At 41.6% G+C, this 18,875-nt stretch overlaps 1 protein-coding gene across 1 annotated transcript; it reads left to right on the top strand.

Moving 5' to 3' along the window:
• Window positions 1-10,697: 10,697 nt before the first annotated feature.
• On the top strand, window positions 10,698-13,021 carry LOC132535784 (mitotic apparatus protein p62-like). The gene is made up of 3 exons (XM_060182879.1): window positions 10,698-10,746; window positions 11,035-11,245; window positions 12,438-13,021. The coding sequence occupies exons 1-2, from the start codon at window positions 10,713-10,715 to the stop codon at window positions 11,235-11,237; spliced, it is 237 nt and encodes a 78-aa protein (XP_060038862.1). The 5' UTR covers window positions 10,698-10,712; the 3' UTR covers window positions 11,238-11,245; window positions 12,438-13,021.
• The last annotated feature ends 5,854 nt before the right edge of the window (window positions 13,022-18,875 follow it).

An 18,875-nucleotide genomic window follows, 5' to 3' on the forward strand; every position in this document is an offset into this window, starting at 1 on the left:
TGCAAAATGGTGAAAAGCATTAAAATATAAAGCAGAAAACATGTTTAGTTGGGCTGGGAAGACAGCATAATGGTTCTGCAAAAAAAAAGTTTAGTAATCAGGTACCTAAATGTAAGAATATAGCAGATATGATTTGGGATCTCCATTTTAGAAAAAGTTAGTAGGTATATTTTAGGTATATTCCAAGGGGCCCATGACTTTACCAGTTATTGCCTGAGCCTGACAGCTAACATGAAGGTGGACTACGTCTGGGGAGATGGTGTTAGAATTGGAAATAGGACTAGAAAGCTGGAGCAGGGAAGAAAGTAGCTCCCAAATATAGCAAAAGTATAGCAATATCGTCACCTGTAAACCCAACCAACCTGATCTGCAGCTGTTCGGCACAGGAGCCTGTGTAACTTCTCGCCAGCTGTCTTTTGCGTCGCCTGGCTTCTTCCGCCGCTCACGGACCTCAGCCTCATCCACATGGATGGCGAACTGTGGCTGCTTGCCGCCAGCCTTCCAGGGCGGGTATACGAAGCGCGGGTACACGACACGTGTTGAGGGACAGGTCCATCAGCAGCGTGGGCCCCTGCGCCAGCAGTCGCTGCTGCGGGGCCAGGCCGCGCTGAGAGTCTGCCTTGAGCCCCGCTGGTGCTGCGCGAGTATGGGGCTGCCGGCCAGGCCACACAGACACCACGTTCTCTTGGTCCTCCAGGGGTCGCAGGGCAGTGCCTACCTCGCTGGCCAGCTTTGCCGCAGCTGCCTCGCTGAGCTGCGCCGACCACTCGCAGCTGCCGTGCTACCCGCGCAGGCACTAATACACTTTTTAAAAAATGTGGTAGGGGAGAATACATAATGATTTTGCAAAAGGACTTTTATGCCTGAGGCTCTGAGATGCCAGGTTCAGTCCCCAGCACCAGCATAAACCAGATCTGAGTAGTGCTCTAGTCTCTGTATCCTTCTCGCTTTTCGATCTTGTTAAAATAGAGGAGAAAATATGTTTCTAAAAATTATGGGATTCGATTATATATATATATATATATATTCCATGGAATACTACTCTGATGATAAAGTTAATCAACTCAGATAGGTGAAATGCGTGAAAGAGCAAGAGGGGTAGGGAATGGTGGCACAAAGGAAAGTTGTTTCTATTTTAATTAATTAATTTTTGAAAAGATTTTATTTATTTATTAATGAGAAATATAGGAGAAGAGCTAGGAAGAACCAGGCATCACTACTGGCTCATGTGCTCCCGGGGACTGAACTCAGACCTCATGCTTGAGAATCTAGTGTGACCGCCTGGACCACTATTTTTTTTTTTATTGCCACCGGGGCTATTGCTGGTGCTTGGTGCAGGCAGTACAAATCCACTACCCCTGGAGGCCATTTCTCTTTCTCTTTCTCCTCTATCCTTTCTAGTTTATTTTGATAGGACAGAGATAAATTGAGAAGGGATAGGGGGAGATAGAAAGGGAAAAAGAAAGATAGACACATGCAGACCTGCTTCACTACTTGTGAAGCTTACCCCATAGGTGGGGGAGTGGCAGCTTGAACCTAGGTTCTCATACATGCTAATGTGTGTGCTTATCCAGGTATGTGTCTGCCTGGCCCCTCAAAGGAAAGTTTTACTTTTTACAGGAGGCGGCAGAAGGGCTTCTTAGTAATCATTATCATTAATGATAATTATTAATAGTAGTATGATGACCTAAATCTTTACATCAGGCCTATTTGCCATTCTGCTCATGCTGTGGACATCTTACTCCTTGAACAACTTCACACACACACACACACACACACACACACACACACACACACACACACATCTATTTCACAATCTTTGCTACTTCTTTTACCTTCAGTGATGTTTCTCCCTTTCTGTCATTCTTCCTCCATTTCTGTCATTCTTCCTTACTGGGTAAATTTCCAGTGATCCTTCAGAATTCAAGTGTAATGTGTCATCTTGACCACCTTCTAAGCCACCAGACTTTCTTTCTTCCCCACCTACCCCAAGAGAACTCTGTTTCTCCTCGAGCTATCACATACCATATATCAGCATTGTCTACATGTCTGTCTTTTCCTCTAGATCATGAACTAGAGATGCTATGAGTCTTCAGTAACTATGAGAGGGGACTCACTAGCATAACTCCAGACAAATAGCAGGTGCTCAATATATGATTTGAATGACTGAATGACAGGACACCAGGGCCTGGATGGTGTGTCCTGTAGCTTGAGGAGTGAAAATATATTAATAATTTTGATAAGTTGTTATCGTTTGTTGGAGGACTCAGCAGTGAGCTTAAAGTGACTAAAGATGAGTATCTATGAACATTCTATTTTTTAAATTTTACTAGTGATTTAATGTTGATTTACAAAATTACATTATACAGGGGTATAATTCCATACTGTTCCCACCATCAGAGTTCTGAATCCCCAGTCCCTCCATTGCAAGCCACTGCAGTTCTCCTAAGATTGCAGACATGAATTAACTATCATCTCTACAGCTATCTGTCTCCATTTGTACATAATTGCCTCCTTTTTCTTCCAGGTCCAGTCCTCTTTCCCCCTCCAAGCCACCCATGACCCTACTACTACATCCAAATGTCCCTTCCTGCTTCCTTCTCTCTCTCTGGATCCTGATGGAGCTGGATGGAGTTCCATGAACACCCTGCATTTAACAAATCTGGGGAGACTATTTTTGAAGATCTTGTAAAAATACTAATTTAACTGAAGTGGCATCTGCTAAGATAGCTTATGACTGAAGCTGGTAAAATATATGTGGAGCTCTAAAAGGGTTAGTGATGATGTAAATGCCATTAATTTTTTGATGTGTTATTTACTTAGTAAAAATGTTAAACTTTTAACAAAAAAATAAAAGGGTTAGTGAACAGATACAGTCATCCCTCATTTATTGTGGTTAATCATTTCCAGACTCTACCATCATAAGTGAATTTCCACGAAGTAGGATTATCTACTTATAAATTTAATATATTTGTGGTTAGAGTATAGAAAAACTGTTTACAACCCTTCAAAATATGGTTTTGAACATTTTCAAAACCCTCTAGACATGAAATAATATCCCTTTAGCTTTGCTTCATTGTTGAAAGAGACAGCTATTGCACGGATTTTCTTTTCATCTCTATGGATGGAGCGAATGTTAGACTCATTCAAGTTGTAATGGTGGGCAACCTCCATAATTTTCTTGCCATCTTGATCATATACTTGGGTTTCACCTTCTCTTGAATAGTAAACATCTTTCTCTGGCACTTAGTTTTGTCATCAGAAGGCTTAGAAGAAGAAGCGGCATGTTTAGGAGCCATTGTAGGGCATAGATAAAGGTTCTCAGAAATCACACACATTTACAAGAGCAAAGATGCTTCTGACGCATAGCAATGTAGAAGCACGTATAAGAGAAACACGCTCTGATTTGGCTTGTTTTCTCCACACTGGATTTCAAGCACACACAAGGAGTGGTCAAGTGGCTGCACCTGGAGTTAAAGGATTTGTGGGGGTGCTCGAATACATAGGCCTACAGTCCCTACGGACAGTAATGTTATTTTTAATTTTTATTTATTTTTAACCCACCCTCCCCCGGAGTCTTTTACTTTGGTGCAAAACTCCAAGCCCAGTTCAAGTTCTGCTGTGTTTCCATTTCTGTTTTTATTTTTCAACTTCTATTAGTGAGATCATCCCAATTTATCCTTTTCTTTTTAAAATTTTTTTATTATCTTTATTTATTGATTGGATAGAGACAGCCAGATATTGAGAGGGAAGGGAATGGTAGAGAGGGAGAGAGACAGACACCTGCAGCCCTGCCTCACCACTCATGAAGCTTTCCCCCTACAGGTGGGGAACTGGGGGCTTGAACCCAGGTCATTGTGCATTATAACACGTGCACTCAACCAGGTGCGCCACCATCCGGCCTCTATTTATCCTTTTCCTAATGTGATTCCTTCAGAATCTATTCAACATGAAGTGAAGAAGGTGAATTCAGGGAGCCAGGCAGTGGTGCACCCAATTAAGTGCACATATCACCAGGTTGAAGGACTGGGTTTGGGCCTCTGCTTCCCATGTGCAGGGAGGCACTTCCTGAGTGATGAAGCAGGTCTAAAAGTATCTACTTTCTCTTTCCCTCTCTTCCTCTCCCCTCTCCGTTTCTCTCTGTCCTGTCAAATAAAAATTGAAATAAAGAAAAAAATTATTCTTAATTATAATAAAGGGGTATATAATTGACTTAGATAACTGAATGTGCACTGTAGCATTTTCACTCTCTCAAACAACTTTTTAGTGTGTATGTATTTGAAAAAAAAATGATTAGAGTGAAGCTGAAAAAATTGAGGCGTGAAGTGGTGAGGGATGGCTGTATACAAAAACTCATAAAATGTATTTCTTTTATATGGTTATTAATTATATTGTTTATCAACAGTAATATTGCAGAAAACAGGTGAATCTTCCAAGTGTTATTAAGCCATTAAACCAATAGTGTCAGTTGGGATTTTGTTCATCCTCATAAACATCACCACCAAAATGTTGTGAATTATTATCAGAAATAGAAGCTATATATCTTGACTTACCCTAACATACAACAGTCATATGAGATAGACATGGAGAAAGAGAGAGAGAGAGAGAGTCAGAGTCTCAAGCCCAAGGTGGAGATGAAATCATTTGTGATCTAGAAAACCTTCTATCAGCTGTTATTTCTGAACACTGTATTTGAAGATTAGCTTTTATTGTAGGCTTGGTAATATTTATTAAAGAAACCAAATGAAAAGTTCAAAGAAAACATTAAGTTTTAGTGCAGTAAAGTCATTTTAGAAATAACTATACTGCCATCAATATTCAGTGAGAGACTTTGAACAAAAGTTGGTTTACACGCTCCCCATGCTGTCAAGGATAAAACAAGTCTCTGTTCTCACAAAAATCTGCCGTGGATGTATGTTAAAGGTCAGATTACTGTTTCAATGTTTTGTTAAAAAACAACATGCAAGTATGAAGGACAGAAATCTCCACTTACTCACTTAACTGCAATCTAGGAGCTTCCACATAAACTTCAATTGGAAGTGAGTGATCTTGGACGTAATGGCATGTTAAAAGGGGAATACCAAGAGAAAAAGCTAAAAGAATTCGATAGATTCCTTTAAATAAACGAACATACACAACTTAAACCATTTGCTTGTAATTTGATACTAGTATTTGGAAATTCCTATCTTGTGAATTGACATCAGTATTATCCACTATCAATGTGAAAAGACATTGTAAAGATAAACTGTAAAACCTCATTACAGATCAATAGCTAAACCATAAGAAATAAAAATAGTTAGAGAACACTGATTATTCCCACTAATAAACCTGTATAATACAAATTGTACATAATCAAGAATAATACAATATTTATACACCTTTCCCATATTTGGGAGCTACTCTCTTCCCTGATCCACCTTTCTGGTCCTTCTGCCAGCCATGACATCGTCTCCCCAGACAATAATTAGGATCCACCTGCATATCAGATTTCAGGCCCAGGCAAAACAAACAAACACTAGTATAGCCATAGTTCCTTTGGAATATAACTAAAATATACCTACTAGCTATCTACAAAACGGAGACCCCCCCCCCAACTCTTCATTCATCTGCACTATTCCAGCCTTTAGGTCCATGATCGGTCAACAATTTAGCTTTGTGTGTAAACTCTGTTTTCAACTTCCAGGTTCCAGATGCTAGCATGATGCCAACCAGACTTCCCTGGACAGACAACCTCACCAATGTGTCCTGGAGCTCTGCTTCACCAGAGCCGCACCCCACTAGGGAAAGAAAGACAGACAGGCTGGGAGTATGGATCGACCCATCAACGCCCATGTTCAGCGGGGAAGCAATTACAGAAGCCAGACCTTCCACATTCTGCACCCCACAATGACCTTGGGTCCATATTCCCAGAGGGATAAAGAATAGGAAAGCTATCAGGGGAGGGGATGGGATACGGAGATCTGGTGGTGGGAATTGTGTGGAGTTGTACCCCTGTTATCCTATGGTTTTGTCAGTGTTTCCTTTTTAGAAATAAAAAAAATTTAAAAAAAAAAGAATAATACAAAATGAAACCTTCATGGACTATGGTCTTTTGCAGAAAATCTGGAGAATCAGAAAGTGGGAGGCAGGAGCAGGGATGTCAAGGGAATGAGGACCTAGTGTCCTACAATGGAGAAAGACGATGATTTGGTAGAATGTAAGGTGTGGTAGAGTGAGGGAAGATGGAACTATACCTGTGACAACCACCATGTACATCAAATCCAAATGGTTTACTCTTAGCCCTTCACAGAAATTTCTCAACCCAGGAGCCTCCATATTTGAAAAAAAATTTAAATTTTGCACTCTACGTCAAGAAGCGTTATTGTAGTTGCCTTAACTGCTCTATAAGACCTGTAATAAAAGAACATTGAGAGTTATAACACAAAAATATCAGGCTGTAACACCAACTTGTACTTAAGCATTGCTACTAAAGGGGATGTATTTTTTAAATACTGATGTATGGCAATGCAAAATAAAACTTGTTAAAACCAAAAGCAGACTTTGACGTAATGGCTATAGAAAGGAAGTGGATTGGGAGCTGGGTGGTAGCACAGCAAGTTAAGCGCACGTGGTGCAAAGAGCAAGGACCTGCGTAAGGATCCTGGTTTGAGCCCAGGCTCCCCACCTGTAGGGGAGTCGCTTGAAGCAGGTCTAGCTGTCTATCTTTCTCTTCCCCTCCTCTTTCCATTTCTCTCTGTCCTATCCAACAACTACGACATCAATAACAACAACAAATAATAACTACAACAGTAAAACAAGGCAACAAAAGATAATAAATAAATATTAAAAATCAAATAAAATAAAAAATAAATTTAAAAAGAAAGGAAAGAAAGTGGATTTGTTTTCTTCTTTCAACACATCCATCTGGTTCTGGCAGCAAAGTTATACTCGATACTTAAAGCAATGCATGCCTGTAAGCTTATATATTTTCATTTGTGCATGTCATAAAGTCAGAACTCAGATACATGAAAAAGTATTATTCTCAATACTGTTCATATCCTTCTCCCCAGAATGTCACAACGTTCATCAATTCAGGGGCCTTTACAATGATGGCATTTCACATATATTTTCTCCAGTGACACTGCAAGCCTTTAACTTTCTATCAGCAAAGTGCTGCTGGAGATGATGTCCATGTGACCAGTTGGGATGCTATTTAATGCTTGCTGTTCAATGTATTTTTAACTAGCTCTTAATAATTATGTCTACCATAATATTGGGAACAATTATAATGTACAATTATAATTTATAAATATAAATTTATAAATATAAATTATATTTATAAATGTAATTTATAATAATAATTTGTGGTTATACAGTATCCACTGGAAACAAATAGCAAAGAGCTGATAGATTAGAAAAAAGAAAACAAAAATGAAATCCCTCTAATGCCATAGTGCTACTGGGTAAAGTCTAACCTTGAATTGCTTAGCAGATCCCTATTCATTAGGTGTTCATTTACATTGCCATCCATGAATTTATCATGAGCATGTGGTCATATTGAATAAAAAACAAAAGCTTGAATTACTGCTTATAAAATTGTTTTCTTTAAAAAATACTAATACCCTTTCATAATAAAAATAACACTCGGAAAACTTAAAAAAAACTAAAAAAAATAGGAACACTCTCAAGGGAGGGGATGGGATATGGAGTTCTGGTGGTGGGAGTTGTACCCCTCTTATCCTATGGTTTTGTCAGTGTTTCCTTTTTATTAATAATAATAATAATAATAATAATAATAATAATAATAAATTGTTCTCTTTAATCCTGTTTTCTTTTAGGTCCAGCCAAACCAAAAAGAAAAAAAACAACTTCAGTGAAGGTAAGATAAGTAGATTAATATCTATGCCAGTTTGTTAAACATAAACACTGATCTCTCAGAAATCAGTAAGATTTTTAACTACCCGACCTAGCTTTTGCGGTTTCTATTTTTTCTCAAAGTTGTTTTACTCAGCACCAAGTAACAGGCTTTACAATTTGCTTTATCCATGTCTTTCTGAATACTTAGAAACACAATACAGACACTATGAAGGTTAGACTCTTTCAGAATTGTGAGAAGTGCTTCTTAATATGAGAACTGGAAGCATTTTTGAATTTTTATCTTTGCTTCTGATTTTGTAAAAGGACTTTAAATGTGCATCCCCTGCAAACTCTAGTGGCTTACTCTCACTACAATGAGCAATCTAACTGTTAAAAAATAATTGGTGGCAATAGAGCAGAGATTTGTACAAACAATATTTTATTGGTAGAGACCTGGAGTTATAGAAACCTAAACTAAGGTAATAGAGTAATTTTTTTTAAAAAGTAACAGAAATACACACACTCACACATGCAAATTATATATATATATATTTACATTACTGTTTTATAAATAGAATTCCTGAAATATTTGGCAACTAAAATTTTCTTTTTGTATACGTAACTGAAAAAAATTAGAAGGGGCTGGGCAGTGGGGCACCGGGTTAAACGCACATAGTAAGAAGCGCAATCATCCAGGTTTGAGCCCCCGTTCCCCCACCTGCAGGGAGTCTCTTCACAAGCGGTGAAGCAGGTATGCAGATGTCTATCTCTTTCCCTCTCTACCTCCCCCTCCTCTCTCAATTTCCCTCTGTCCTATCCAGTAAAATGGAAAAGATGACCTTCAGGAGCAGTAGATTCGTAGTGCTGGCACCGAGCCACAATGATAGCATTGAAGGCAAACAAACAAACGAAACATAAATATTATTTATTATTATTTATTTACTAGAGCGCTGGTCAGCTCTGGCTTATGGTGGTGCGGTGGATCGAACCTGGGACTCTCAAGCTTCGGGCACCATCGCCTGCATAACCAGTCCTAGTCCTAAACGGCTTCCATACTAGACATGTGCAGTTTTGTGAACTGTTTTTTTATATTTTTTATTTTATTTTATTTTATTATTTTTTATTTTTTATTTCATTCCGCCTCAAAGGAAATGCCGCCTGGATCTAAAAATAGCATTGGCTCCTAATGATTTCATTGGAAAGGGCCGGGAATGGCGGAGGGGGTGGAGTCTAGTAGGTCAGGGTTCTGATTGGTCAGTGACATGTCAATCATCCTCCTCAGCCAATGAGCTTTGAGCTCGTGCTGAAGCATTTCCACCCTTTGTTACCGCCTGTTCTGGTCCCGCCCCCTCAACACCTGCCGGGAGACATCTTGCGGGCGACATCTTGCTGGCTGCGGATTGATCGCTGACCATTTGCGCTGTTTGCCGAGGAATTGTCGGTCTGTTTTGGTAAAGTGGGTCCCGGTGGGCAGCCCCTGGTTTCTCCCTCCTGTCAGAGAGCCTAAAAAGCTGTCCTATCCTCGCGGGGCCCCTCTGCCCTCGTCGGGAGCCCTCCAGTCGCGTTCCCCGTTCTCCCTGACTAAAGGCCCAAAGGCCTCGAACGCGACTTCAGGGCTGCCGTCTTTTTTCTCGTTCCTAGGTGAAATTATGTCTTCGGCGGGAGGAGGAGACCGGCACCCTGGGTCCCAGGACAACCCCGAGAGTCTGATGGGAGCCCGTGCTAAAAAAATGGGAATGGAAGATAGTGATACGGAGGCCGAGAGTTCCACCTCTCAGGAGTTCCAACCAGTGCTGGAACCCGCCGAGGGCGAGATGGTGGCGGAAAGAAGCGAAGGAGGAAAGGGAGAGGATGAGGGAGAAGGAGAGCCCCCCAAGGGAGCCCCCCAAGAGGAAAAGCTGGAACACCCCGAGGCAGAGGGCGACGTGGAGCTGGAACCTCCCGAGGCCGAGGGCGAGGTGGAGCTGGAACCTCCCGAGGCCGAGGGCGAGGTGGAGCTGGAACCTCCCGAGGCCGAGGGCGAGGTGGAGCTGGAACCTCCCGAGGCCGAGGGCAATTTGGAGCTCCAGCCCCTTGAAGGTATATTGGTACAGGAGGCTGTGGAAGCCTGGGGAGCCGAAGGCCCCGAAGAAATCTGGGAGGCCGAGTTTCCAGATGAAATATGGGACCTGGGGGCTCCCAGGGAGCCCTGGAATAGCACGTGGCAGTATGGAGAAGGCAGTGATGTCTGGGAAGCAGTGGAGGCCGGGGCTTTGGTGGCGGTAGCCACTTGTGAGGCTGGAGCAGTCTGTGAGGCAGGCGAGGCTGGAATCGCCATGGGAGCAGCTGCGTGGGACACCCCAGAAGTTTGGGATCGTGGTGCGGACGAGGAGGGGCGTGTTGAAGAGCCCACTGGGGAAACTGGAAGCGAGGTGGCTGCAGAAGATAATGTCGCTGAAGTTGCAGGGCCAGAGGCAGCCCCAGATGAGGAAGGAGATCAGTCCATGGCTTTGGTCCCAGTTGGAGCGAGTATTTCTGGGGAGATCTCTAGCCGTGATCAGGCGCGTGGAAATGTCCAGCAACCATATGGGCTCGAAATCATCGTGGATGCCCATGAGTTCCCCACTGCTGGTTTCCGCTTTATGTTTTTGGATATGGTGGAGACGCTTCTCCACCAGATCTATTATAACAACATCATGGTCCCGGCTCATCAAGGTCTTATGATAGTGCGATCCAGACCTCGCAACTTCACCCTGGCCTGGCCCCAGCTTCCTCCCCTGGGAGCACTGGTAGAATCGAGCCTGGAAGAAGTGGTGGAGGAGGATGAAAGCATGGCTCTGGTTCCGGTCCAAAGCACAACAGACCCCACAAATGAGCTAGAGGTGGCCGGGTCGGGAATGACCATGGAGTCATCCACAACCGATCCTGATGGTGAGAAAATCAGTGGTGACATCTGTGGGCCCAATGGGGCAGGTTCTCCAATCAAGGGTGGGGGGACAGAGCTGCAGGGCAGAGGTGGCACAGTTGGTGCCTTTGCCTGATAAGATAAGCCCCAGACACAGGTGGTATAGGCTGGACGTGCCCATTCCATCATCACCTTTATGGTTTTGATACCCTCTACCAGCCTTAGGCCTCAGATTAGACATCTGAGACAAGCGGTGCAGTTTACGAGCCTTCTGTGAATGGCACTAATTCCAAACTCTTTTTCTTCCCCCAAAGAAACAACTGAATATCAGGAAGAAAATGCTAATGAAGAGGTCCAGGATACTACAACTGAAGAAGAAAAGGAGGACGATAACGAAAACCAAGAAGGATCCGACGATAATGAAAACGAAGAAGAACCCGACGAAAACCAAGAAGGACCCGATGGGAACCAAGAAGGACCCGATGAGAACCTGCCTCCGGCTGACAATATGCTGTAAAAATCCAGGTATCTGCTTATAGCTTTGAACACCACCTATCTTTCTTGTTATATACCTGTTGCTAACAACTTTATATATATTTAAAATTCTCTAAGCAAAGAATTCACTTTTGAACTTAGCTTAAATTCAATTTTAGCTACATAGATAGTAGAACACACATACAACTTATAGAAGACAGTACATCTTTTTTTCTAAAAAAATATTTTTTTATATTTATTCCCTTTTGTTGCCCTTGTTGTTTTAGAAGATAGTACATCTTAAGGTATACTTTATGGCTACAGATCTTTTCTTCTGAGGTTTTTTTTTTCCTCTAAGACTTCTAGTAAGTATTTAATTATACCAGTTCCTGAGATCATATTTGTTTAGAAAGTAGTTCCCGGAAGCAGGACCTAAATTGGCTGGACCATGCACCATTGGCCCTTTACTACTTAATTATCCAACTACAAGGAGACATGCCTTTTGTAATATGACTGTACAGAAATAAGGGAAAAAATCAGATTTTCAAGTTGACCCTTATTTAGTGTCAGTACCTAAATATTGGCTTTTTTTTTTTTTTTGATTTTCGAAAACCAGACCACTACTAAACTCCACTTTCTGGTGGTGCTGGGGATTAAACCTTGGACCTTTGGTACCTAAGGCATGAAAGTCTTTTTTGCAGAACTACTGTACTCTCTTCATCTTTTGTAGTTTTTTTTTTTTTTAAACAGGACATTCAGAGGAAAAGATCACTGGTCATGGTATGGTTATTATTTGGCACCCATTTGGTAATAAATTAAGTATTCTTAAATGACAAGCTGCCTCTTTGTTCTTTTTGCATTTTAACAACTGCGTACTTTATTATCACACTCTCTTCCTGACCTGGTAGATAAGGAAACAAGGTTGAGGATATTATTTGTAGAACAGGCAGGTGATTTCAAGGTATAGTAGAGAGATCTGTTTAGCTCTCAGAAGGAGATCTCAAAATTGTAGATATGATGGTAGGAAAGAGGGAGACAAGTAAAACCCCCAAATCTGAAGCCACTGGTTTCATGAGCACCCTATAGCCAAGAGTGTGAGATTATAGGAAGAGAATGCATTGTTCACTAGTTGTTGAGATATAGCCCACAAGTGTAGGTGAGATACGTAGGGCTGTTTCCTATATTTGGAAAGTCGCTGCTACTGGTTAATGTATGACTGACTTTCTCTCATTTTCTCTTGCAGTACGAAAGAGTGAAAAAAAGGACCGAGTCAAAGAAAAAACATCTGCTCTTCACTCTTCTTTGTTTTTGTTTTATGGAAATAAAAGTTGACCAATACTGATTTTCATTCCAAAGTTTCTTATCTGAAAAGCAATATCTGTTGTCATCTCACTTCCTCTTACATTTTACAGTTAGATTTAAAACCTGTGTTTAAGCTCATAAAAAGTTTATATTAGATAAGTAAGTTGATGCAGAAGAATATCTTGTGAAAGCTAAATAACATTGAAATATGCTTTACTTTTTTCTTATGGCTCACTTCATGTGTAAGGAAACACTTTCCACCACTTGGCAGGCTGTAGTACACATTAACAGCCCTGATAGTTGAATGCCAAGTTGAAAATAGTTTGATAAAGAGGTGAATGGAAGCCAAGCTCTTTGAGAGGTGTTGCCAGCCTTGTTAGTAACTAAGCACATGTGGCTCTTGTGATGTGAGATGTCTGTAAGTGTAAAGGTATTCTTGAAGGTATTCTGAATGACACCTTACATGCTGAGATGATAATAAACTGTTTGACGAATAATAAAATAATAAAGTTTCTTTGACCAGTCTCTTGTCTTTTTTTCTTCTTTACTATGGCTACATTTTAAAATTATACCTTGTCTCTCCCATTTTGAAGGAAATCCACGAATAACCCAGCTAGCCTAGGTCCTGACTTTGCCTCAGAGCAGTGGTTCTGAAAGGGTAGTCTCTGATCTAGTGGCATCAGCATTACCTGAGAACCTGCTAGAAGTGCAGTTCACTGCTCACATCCAAAATGGAGAAGTCAGAAACTCGGGGGTGGGACCTCAGCAAAGCTATGGTTTTTAAAAATAATTTATTTATAAAATAAAAAATAAAAGACCATAGGATAAGAGGGATACAATTCTACACAATTCCTACCACCGGAACTCCATATCCCTTTCCCTCCCCTGATAGCTTTTCTATTCTTTAACCCTCTAGGAGCATGGACCCAGGGTCATTATGGGGTGCAGAAGGTGGAAGGCCTGGCTTCTGTAATTGCTCCACAAGGGTGCTGGCAGGTCGATCCATACTCCCAGATTCTATTTCCCTAGTGGGGCAGGGGTCTGGGGAGGTGGGGTTCCAGGACACATTGGTGAGGTCATCTGCCCAGGGAAGTCAGGTTGGTGTCATGGTAGCATCTGCAAATTGTTGGCTGAAAAAACAGATAGGAAGCAGAACAAATAGTTTAATAGTCAAGAACCTAAAGGCAGGGGGCTGGGCGGTGGTGTAAGGGGTTAAGCGTACATGGCACAAAAGACAGGGGGCTGGGTGGTGGCATATGGAGTTAAGTACACATGGCATGAAGCACAAGGACTGCTGTAAGGCTCCAGGCTCGAGCCCCTGGCTCCCCACCTGCAGGGGGGTCGCTTCGTAGGCAGTGAAGCAGGTCTGCAGGTGTCTTTCTGCCCCCTCTCTGTCTTCCTCTCCTTTCTCGATTTCTCTCTGTTCTATCCAACAACAACAACAGCAATAACAACAACAATGATAAACAACAAGGGCAACAAAGGGGGAAAAATAGCCTCCAGGAGCCTTGGATTCATAGTGCAGGCACTGAGCCTCAGCGAGAACCCTGGAGGCAATAACAACAACAACAAAAACCTAAAGGCAAGAATATAACAGATGAGGGTCTCCATTTTGGAAAAGGCTAGTTAGGCTTATTTTAGATACATTCCAAGGGGCCCATGTCTTTACTAATTTTTTTAGGTAATGAGCAACTGTATTTCTTACTGGGTTTTTTAGTTAGAGCACAGTAAACATACAACATATGTTAACAGACAGCATTGTTATTCCAATAAGAACAGAGGGTTTTCTTTGTTTGGTTTTTACCTGGGGAAAATTTGATGTTTCCCACATGTAATCTTATGATCAGCTGGATGTGAAGTTGAATAGAAAGATATGATCTAGTTCCCTTTTTTAAAAATAATTTTTATTTATAAAAAGGAAACACTGAAAGAACCATAGGACAAGAAGGGTACAGCTCCACACAATTCCCACCACCAGAGCTCCATATCCCTTTCCCTCCCCTGATAGCTTTCCTATTCTTTAACCCTCTGGGAGTATGGACCCAGGATCATTATGGGGTGCAGAAGGTGGAAGGTCTGGCTTCTGTAATTGCTTCCCTGCTGAACATGGGTGTTGACAGTTCGATCCATACTCCCAGCCTGTCTCTCTCTAGTGGGGCGGGGCTCTGGGGAAGCGGGACTCCAGGACACATTGGTGGGGTCATCTGCCCAGGGAAGTCTGGTGGGCATCACGGTAGCATCTGCAACCTGGTGGCTGAAAGAAGAGTTAACATATAAAGCCAAACAAATTGTTGAGTCATGAACCTAAAGGCTGGAATAGTTCAGATGAAGAGTTGGGGGCCTCCATTTTGCAGATAGTTAGTAGGCCTATTCTACTTATATTCCAAAGAGCCCATGACTATACTAGTGATTTTTTTTTTTTGGTCTGCTCCAGAGAGCTAACATGCAGGTGGACTAAAGGTTTTTGTCTGGGGAGATTGTGTCAAAATTGGATATATGGTTAAGCGCACATAGTACTAAGTGCACGGATCCGCGCGAGGATCCAGGTTCGATCCCCCTGCTCCACACCTAGAGCAGGTTACGCACCACAAGCCATGAAGCAGTTCCATCCATTTTGTCCTGGGACCGGGTGGTGGCGCACTGTGTTAAATACACGTAGTATGAAACACAAGGATCGGCAAAAGGATCCTGATTCGAGCTCCCAGATTCCCACCTGCAGGGGGCGTCGCTTCACAAGCGGTGAAGCAGGTCTGCCGGTGTCTTTCTTTCTCCCTCTCTGTCTCCCTCTTTCAATTTCTCGCTGTCCTGTCCAATAAAAATTAAAAAAAATAAAAAAGGCCGCAAGGACCAGTGGATGTATAGAGCTGATAACATACCTCAGTGATAACTCTGGAGGCAAACAAACAAAGAAAAATACTGAACACGGAACTTACGGGTGGCTGAGACCAAAGCCACTTGGGTAATGGCCGCAGAAAATGTGTACGGGCGGGGTGTGTGTGGGGGGGGGGGGGGGCAGGGGAAGCTGGTTCCAGAAGGACTACAAATGTTTTGATAGCAAGTATTTGAACTCTGGAAAACAGTCAACATGGTTATCATATATTGATTGTGGATAGCAATATTTGTAGTAAAAAAAACATGCAAATGAGAGAAAACAAATTAGCACCTGTGATGACATCCATGGGCAAAGCGGACATCTCATTTAGAACATAGGTTGCCTTTGGAGGGAAAGAAAGGGTGCTGTTTTGAAGCTTCTAAGTTGGGCTTCAGCAATATTTGTAATGATAGATTTTAAGCAGGGTTTGGGGTCCCCAGACGTTGACAGCATTGTTCTTTTTCTTTTTAATTATCTTTATTTTTATTTATTGGATAGAGACAGTCAGAAATGGAGAGAGGAAGAAGTGAGAGGAGAGAGAGAGACAGAGACATCTTCAACACTGCTTCACCACTCTCAGAGATTTTCTCTTGCAGGTGAGGACCTAGGGCTTGAACCCAGGTCCTTGAGTATCTTAACCCACGTGCTCGATCAGATGCACCACCATCTGGTCCCTTGACAGAATTATTCTTTTTTATTTATTTAATTTTTTAAAAGATTTTATTTATTTATGAGAAAGATAGAAGGAGAGAGAGACCCAGACATCACTCTGGCACATGTGCTGCCGGGGATCGAACTTGGGACCTCATGCTTGAGAGTCCAAAGTGCTTTATCACTGCACCACTTGCCAGACCTATTTATTTATTTATTTATTTATTTATTTATTTATTTATTTATTTATTTATTTATATTAGTGATTTAATATTGATTTAAAAAATTACAAGATAATAGGTACAACTCCACACTGTTCCCACTACTAGAGCTCTAAATCCCTAATCCCTCCATTGAAAGCTACAGCAGTTCTCTTAAGGTTGCAGATATGGGTTAACTATAATTTCTACAACTATATATTAGTATATATTTGCACATTTTTAAAGGTCCCATCTTCTCTTCTTTTCCAAGCCACACATAAACCTACTGCTACATTTAAATGTCCCTTCCTTTTGTCTCTTCTCTCTCCAGGTCCTGATGGAGTTGGAGTTCAGAGCCCTCTGGTCATCTCCCCCTATCAGTTCTCCCCCACTGGGAGTATGGTTCAAAATTCTTTTTGAGGTGCAAAAGGTGGGAGGTCCAGTTTCTGTAATTGCTTTTCCACTGGACATGGGTGTTGGCAGGCTAATCCATACTCCCGGCCTGTTGACAGAATTATTCTCTATGTTCAGATCTGAAATATTTCCTACTTAAAAGTGAAACAGATATAATGAAGAAAGGGAAGGAATGGGTGTAATCTCTAGACTCTGCGTAAGGGGGGGGGGAAGTGAAATTGTATTTGCTCAGAGAAGGGCTCCAGTTTTGAAACCAGACATTTAGTGAAGACTCTCAAAGTACCAATAACTTTCCCTAGTATTCTACGATAACATGACATATTCTAACTCATCTGAGCATTATTTTTTAAGTCAAGGTTAAATTTACTTAAAATATGCACTTAAAATGCCCAATTTTTAAAGAAGTGCCCAGTTCAGTGGTGTTCACAATTTTATGCAATGACCACAACTTTTAAAAATAACTTTTGTTATGAATGGTTTGTTACAAGACTACAAGATGACAGTGTGTAGCTCCACATCACACCCACCACTAAAGTTCCATATTCCCACTCTCCCACCTCCCAAAGAAAACCATCATAGTTCTCACAATTTTCACAGTTTTCTTGCTTCTGTTTTGTTTGATATTTTTTGGTAAATTCTTGTAAATCAGATCTCCAGATTTCACATATGAGTGAAGCTATATGGTAGTTGTCTTTCATCTCTACTGATTTTGGTAGGCATAATCACCTCCAGTTCCATTCATTTTGTACCAAAGGACACAATATTATCTTTTTGACTGCAGAGTAGTATTCCATAGAATATATATCCCAGAACTTCTTTGGACAGTAATGAGTTTATGGGCATTTAGATTGCTTCCATTCTTGGACTATTGTGAATAATGTAGCTATGAACATGGGGTACATATGTCTCTTCAAATTAGTGCTTGAGTGTCCACTGGACAAATGCCTAATAGTGGTATTGCTGGGTCATAAGGTACTTCCGATCTGTATTTGTTCAGGGACTCTCCACCCCATTTATGTTTTTATTTTTATTTTTTATTTTTAAAATTGCATTAGTGATTTGATGTCGATTTACAAAATTACATGTCAACAGAGGTATAATTCCATACCTTTCCCACCACCAGATATCTGAATCCCCAATCCCTCTATTGCAAGCCACAATAATTCTCCTAAGATTGCAGACATTTTTTAGCTAGCATCTCTACAACTATCTGCCTACATTTGTGTACAATTGCTCCCTTTTTATTCTAGGTTCAGTCCTCTCTTTATTTTATTTTATTTATTTATTATTTATTTACTTAGTTTCTCTTTTGTTGCCCTTGTTGTTTTATTGTTGTAGTTATTATGGTTGTTGTAGTAGTTGGATAAGACAGAGAGAAATGGGGAGAGGAGTGGAAGACAGAGAGGAGGAGAGAAAGATAGACACCTGCAGACCTGCTTCACCACTTGTGAAGTAACTCCCCTACAGGTGGGGAGCCAGGGGCTCGAACCAGGATCCTTATGCCGGTCCTTGTGCTTTTCACCACGTGTACTTAACCAGCTGCTCTACTGCCCAACTCCCTAGGTTCAGTCCTCTCTTCCTCTCCAAGCCACACACAACCCTATTACTACATCCAAATGTCTCTCTCTTTTTTCCTCCTCTCTCTCCGGGTCCTGATGGAGTTGGAGTTCAGAGCTCTCTTATTCTCTTTCTCCTATTCCTACACTGGGTGTACGGATCAAAACTATTTTGAGGGTGCAGAAGGTACGAGGTCTGGCTTCTGTAATTGCTTCTTCACTGGACATGGGCACTGGCAGGTCGATCTATGCCCCCAGCCTGTTTCTTTTTTTTTTTCTTTTTTTTTTCTTTAAGAAAGGATAAATTAACAAAATCATAGGGTAGGAGGGGTACAACTCCACACAATTCCCACCACCCAATCTCCATAACCCAACCCCTCCCCTGATAGCTTTCCCACTCTCTATCCCTCTAGGAGCATGGACCCAGGGTCATTGTGGGTTGTAGAAGGTGGAAGGTCTGGCTTCTGTAATTGCTTCCCCGCTGAACATGGGCGTTGACTGGTCGGTCCATACTCCCAGTCTGCCTCTCTCTTTCCCTAGTAGAGTGGGTCTCTGGGGAAGAGAAGCTCCAGGCCACATTGGTGGGGTCTTCAGTCCAGGGAAGCCTGGCCGGCATCCTGATGACATCTGGAACCTGGTGACTGAAAAGAGAGTTAACATACAAAGCCAAACAAATTGTTGATCAA

The sequence above is a fragment of the Erinaceus europaeus genome, chromosome X, assembly GCF_950295315.1.
Source record: "Erinaceus europaeus chromosome X, mEriEur2.1, whole genome shotgun sequence".
In the NCBI taxonomy this organism is placed as follows: domain Eukaryota; kingdom Metazoa; phylum Chordata; class Mammalia; order Eulipotyphla; family Erinaceidae; genus Erinaceus; species Erinaceus europaeus.

Excerpts from the sequence above, each read along its gene's own strand:
- LOC132535784 (XM_060182879.1), top strand. The coding sequence starts at position 10,713 with ATGACCATGGAGTCATCCACAACCGATCCTGATG. Across the intron at positions 10,747-11,034 it reads ATCCACAACCGATCCTGATG|AAACAACTGAATATCAGGAA; the intron begins GTGAGAAAATCA and ends CTTCCCCCAAAG.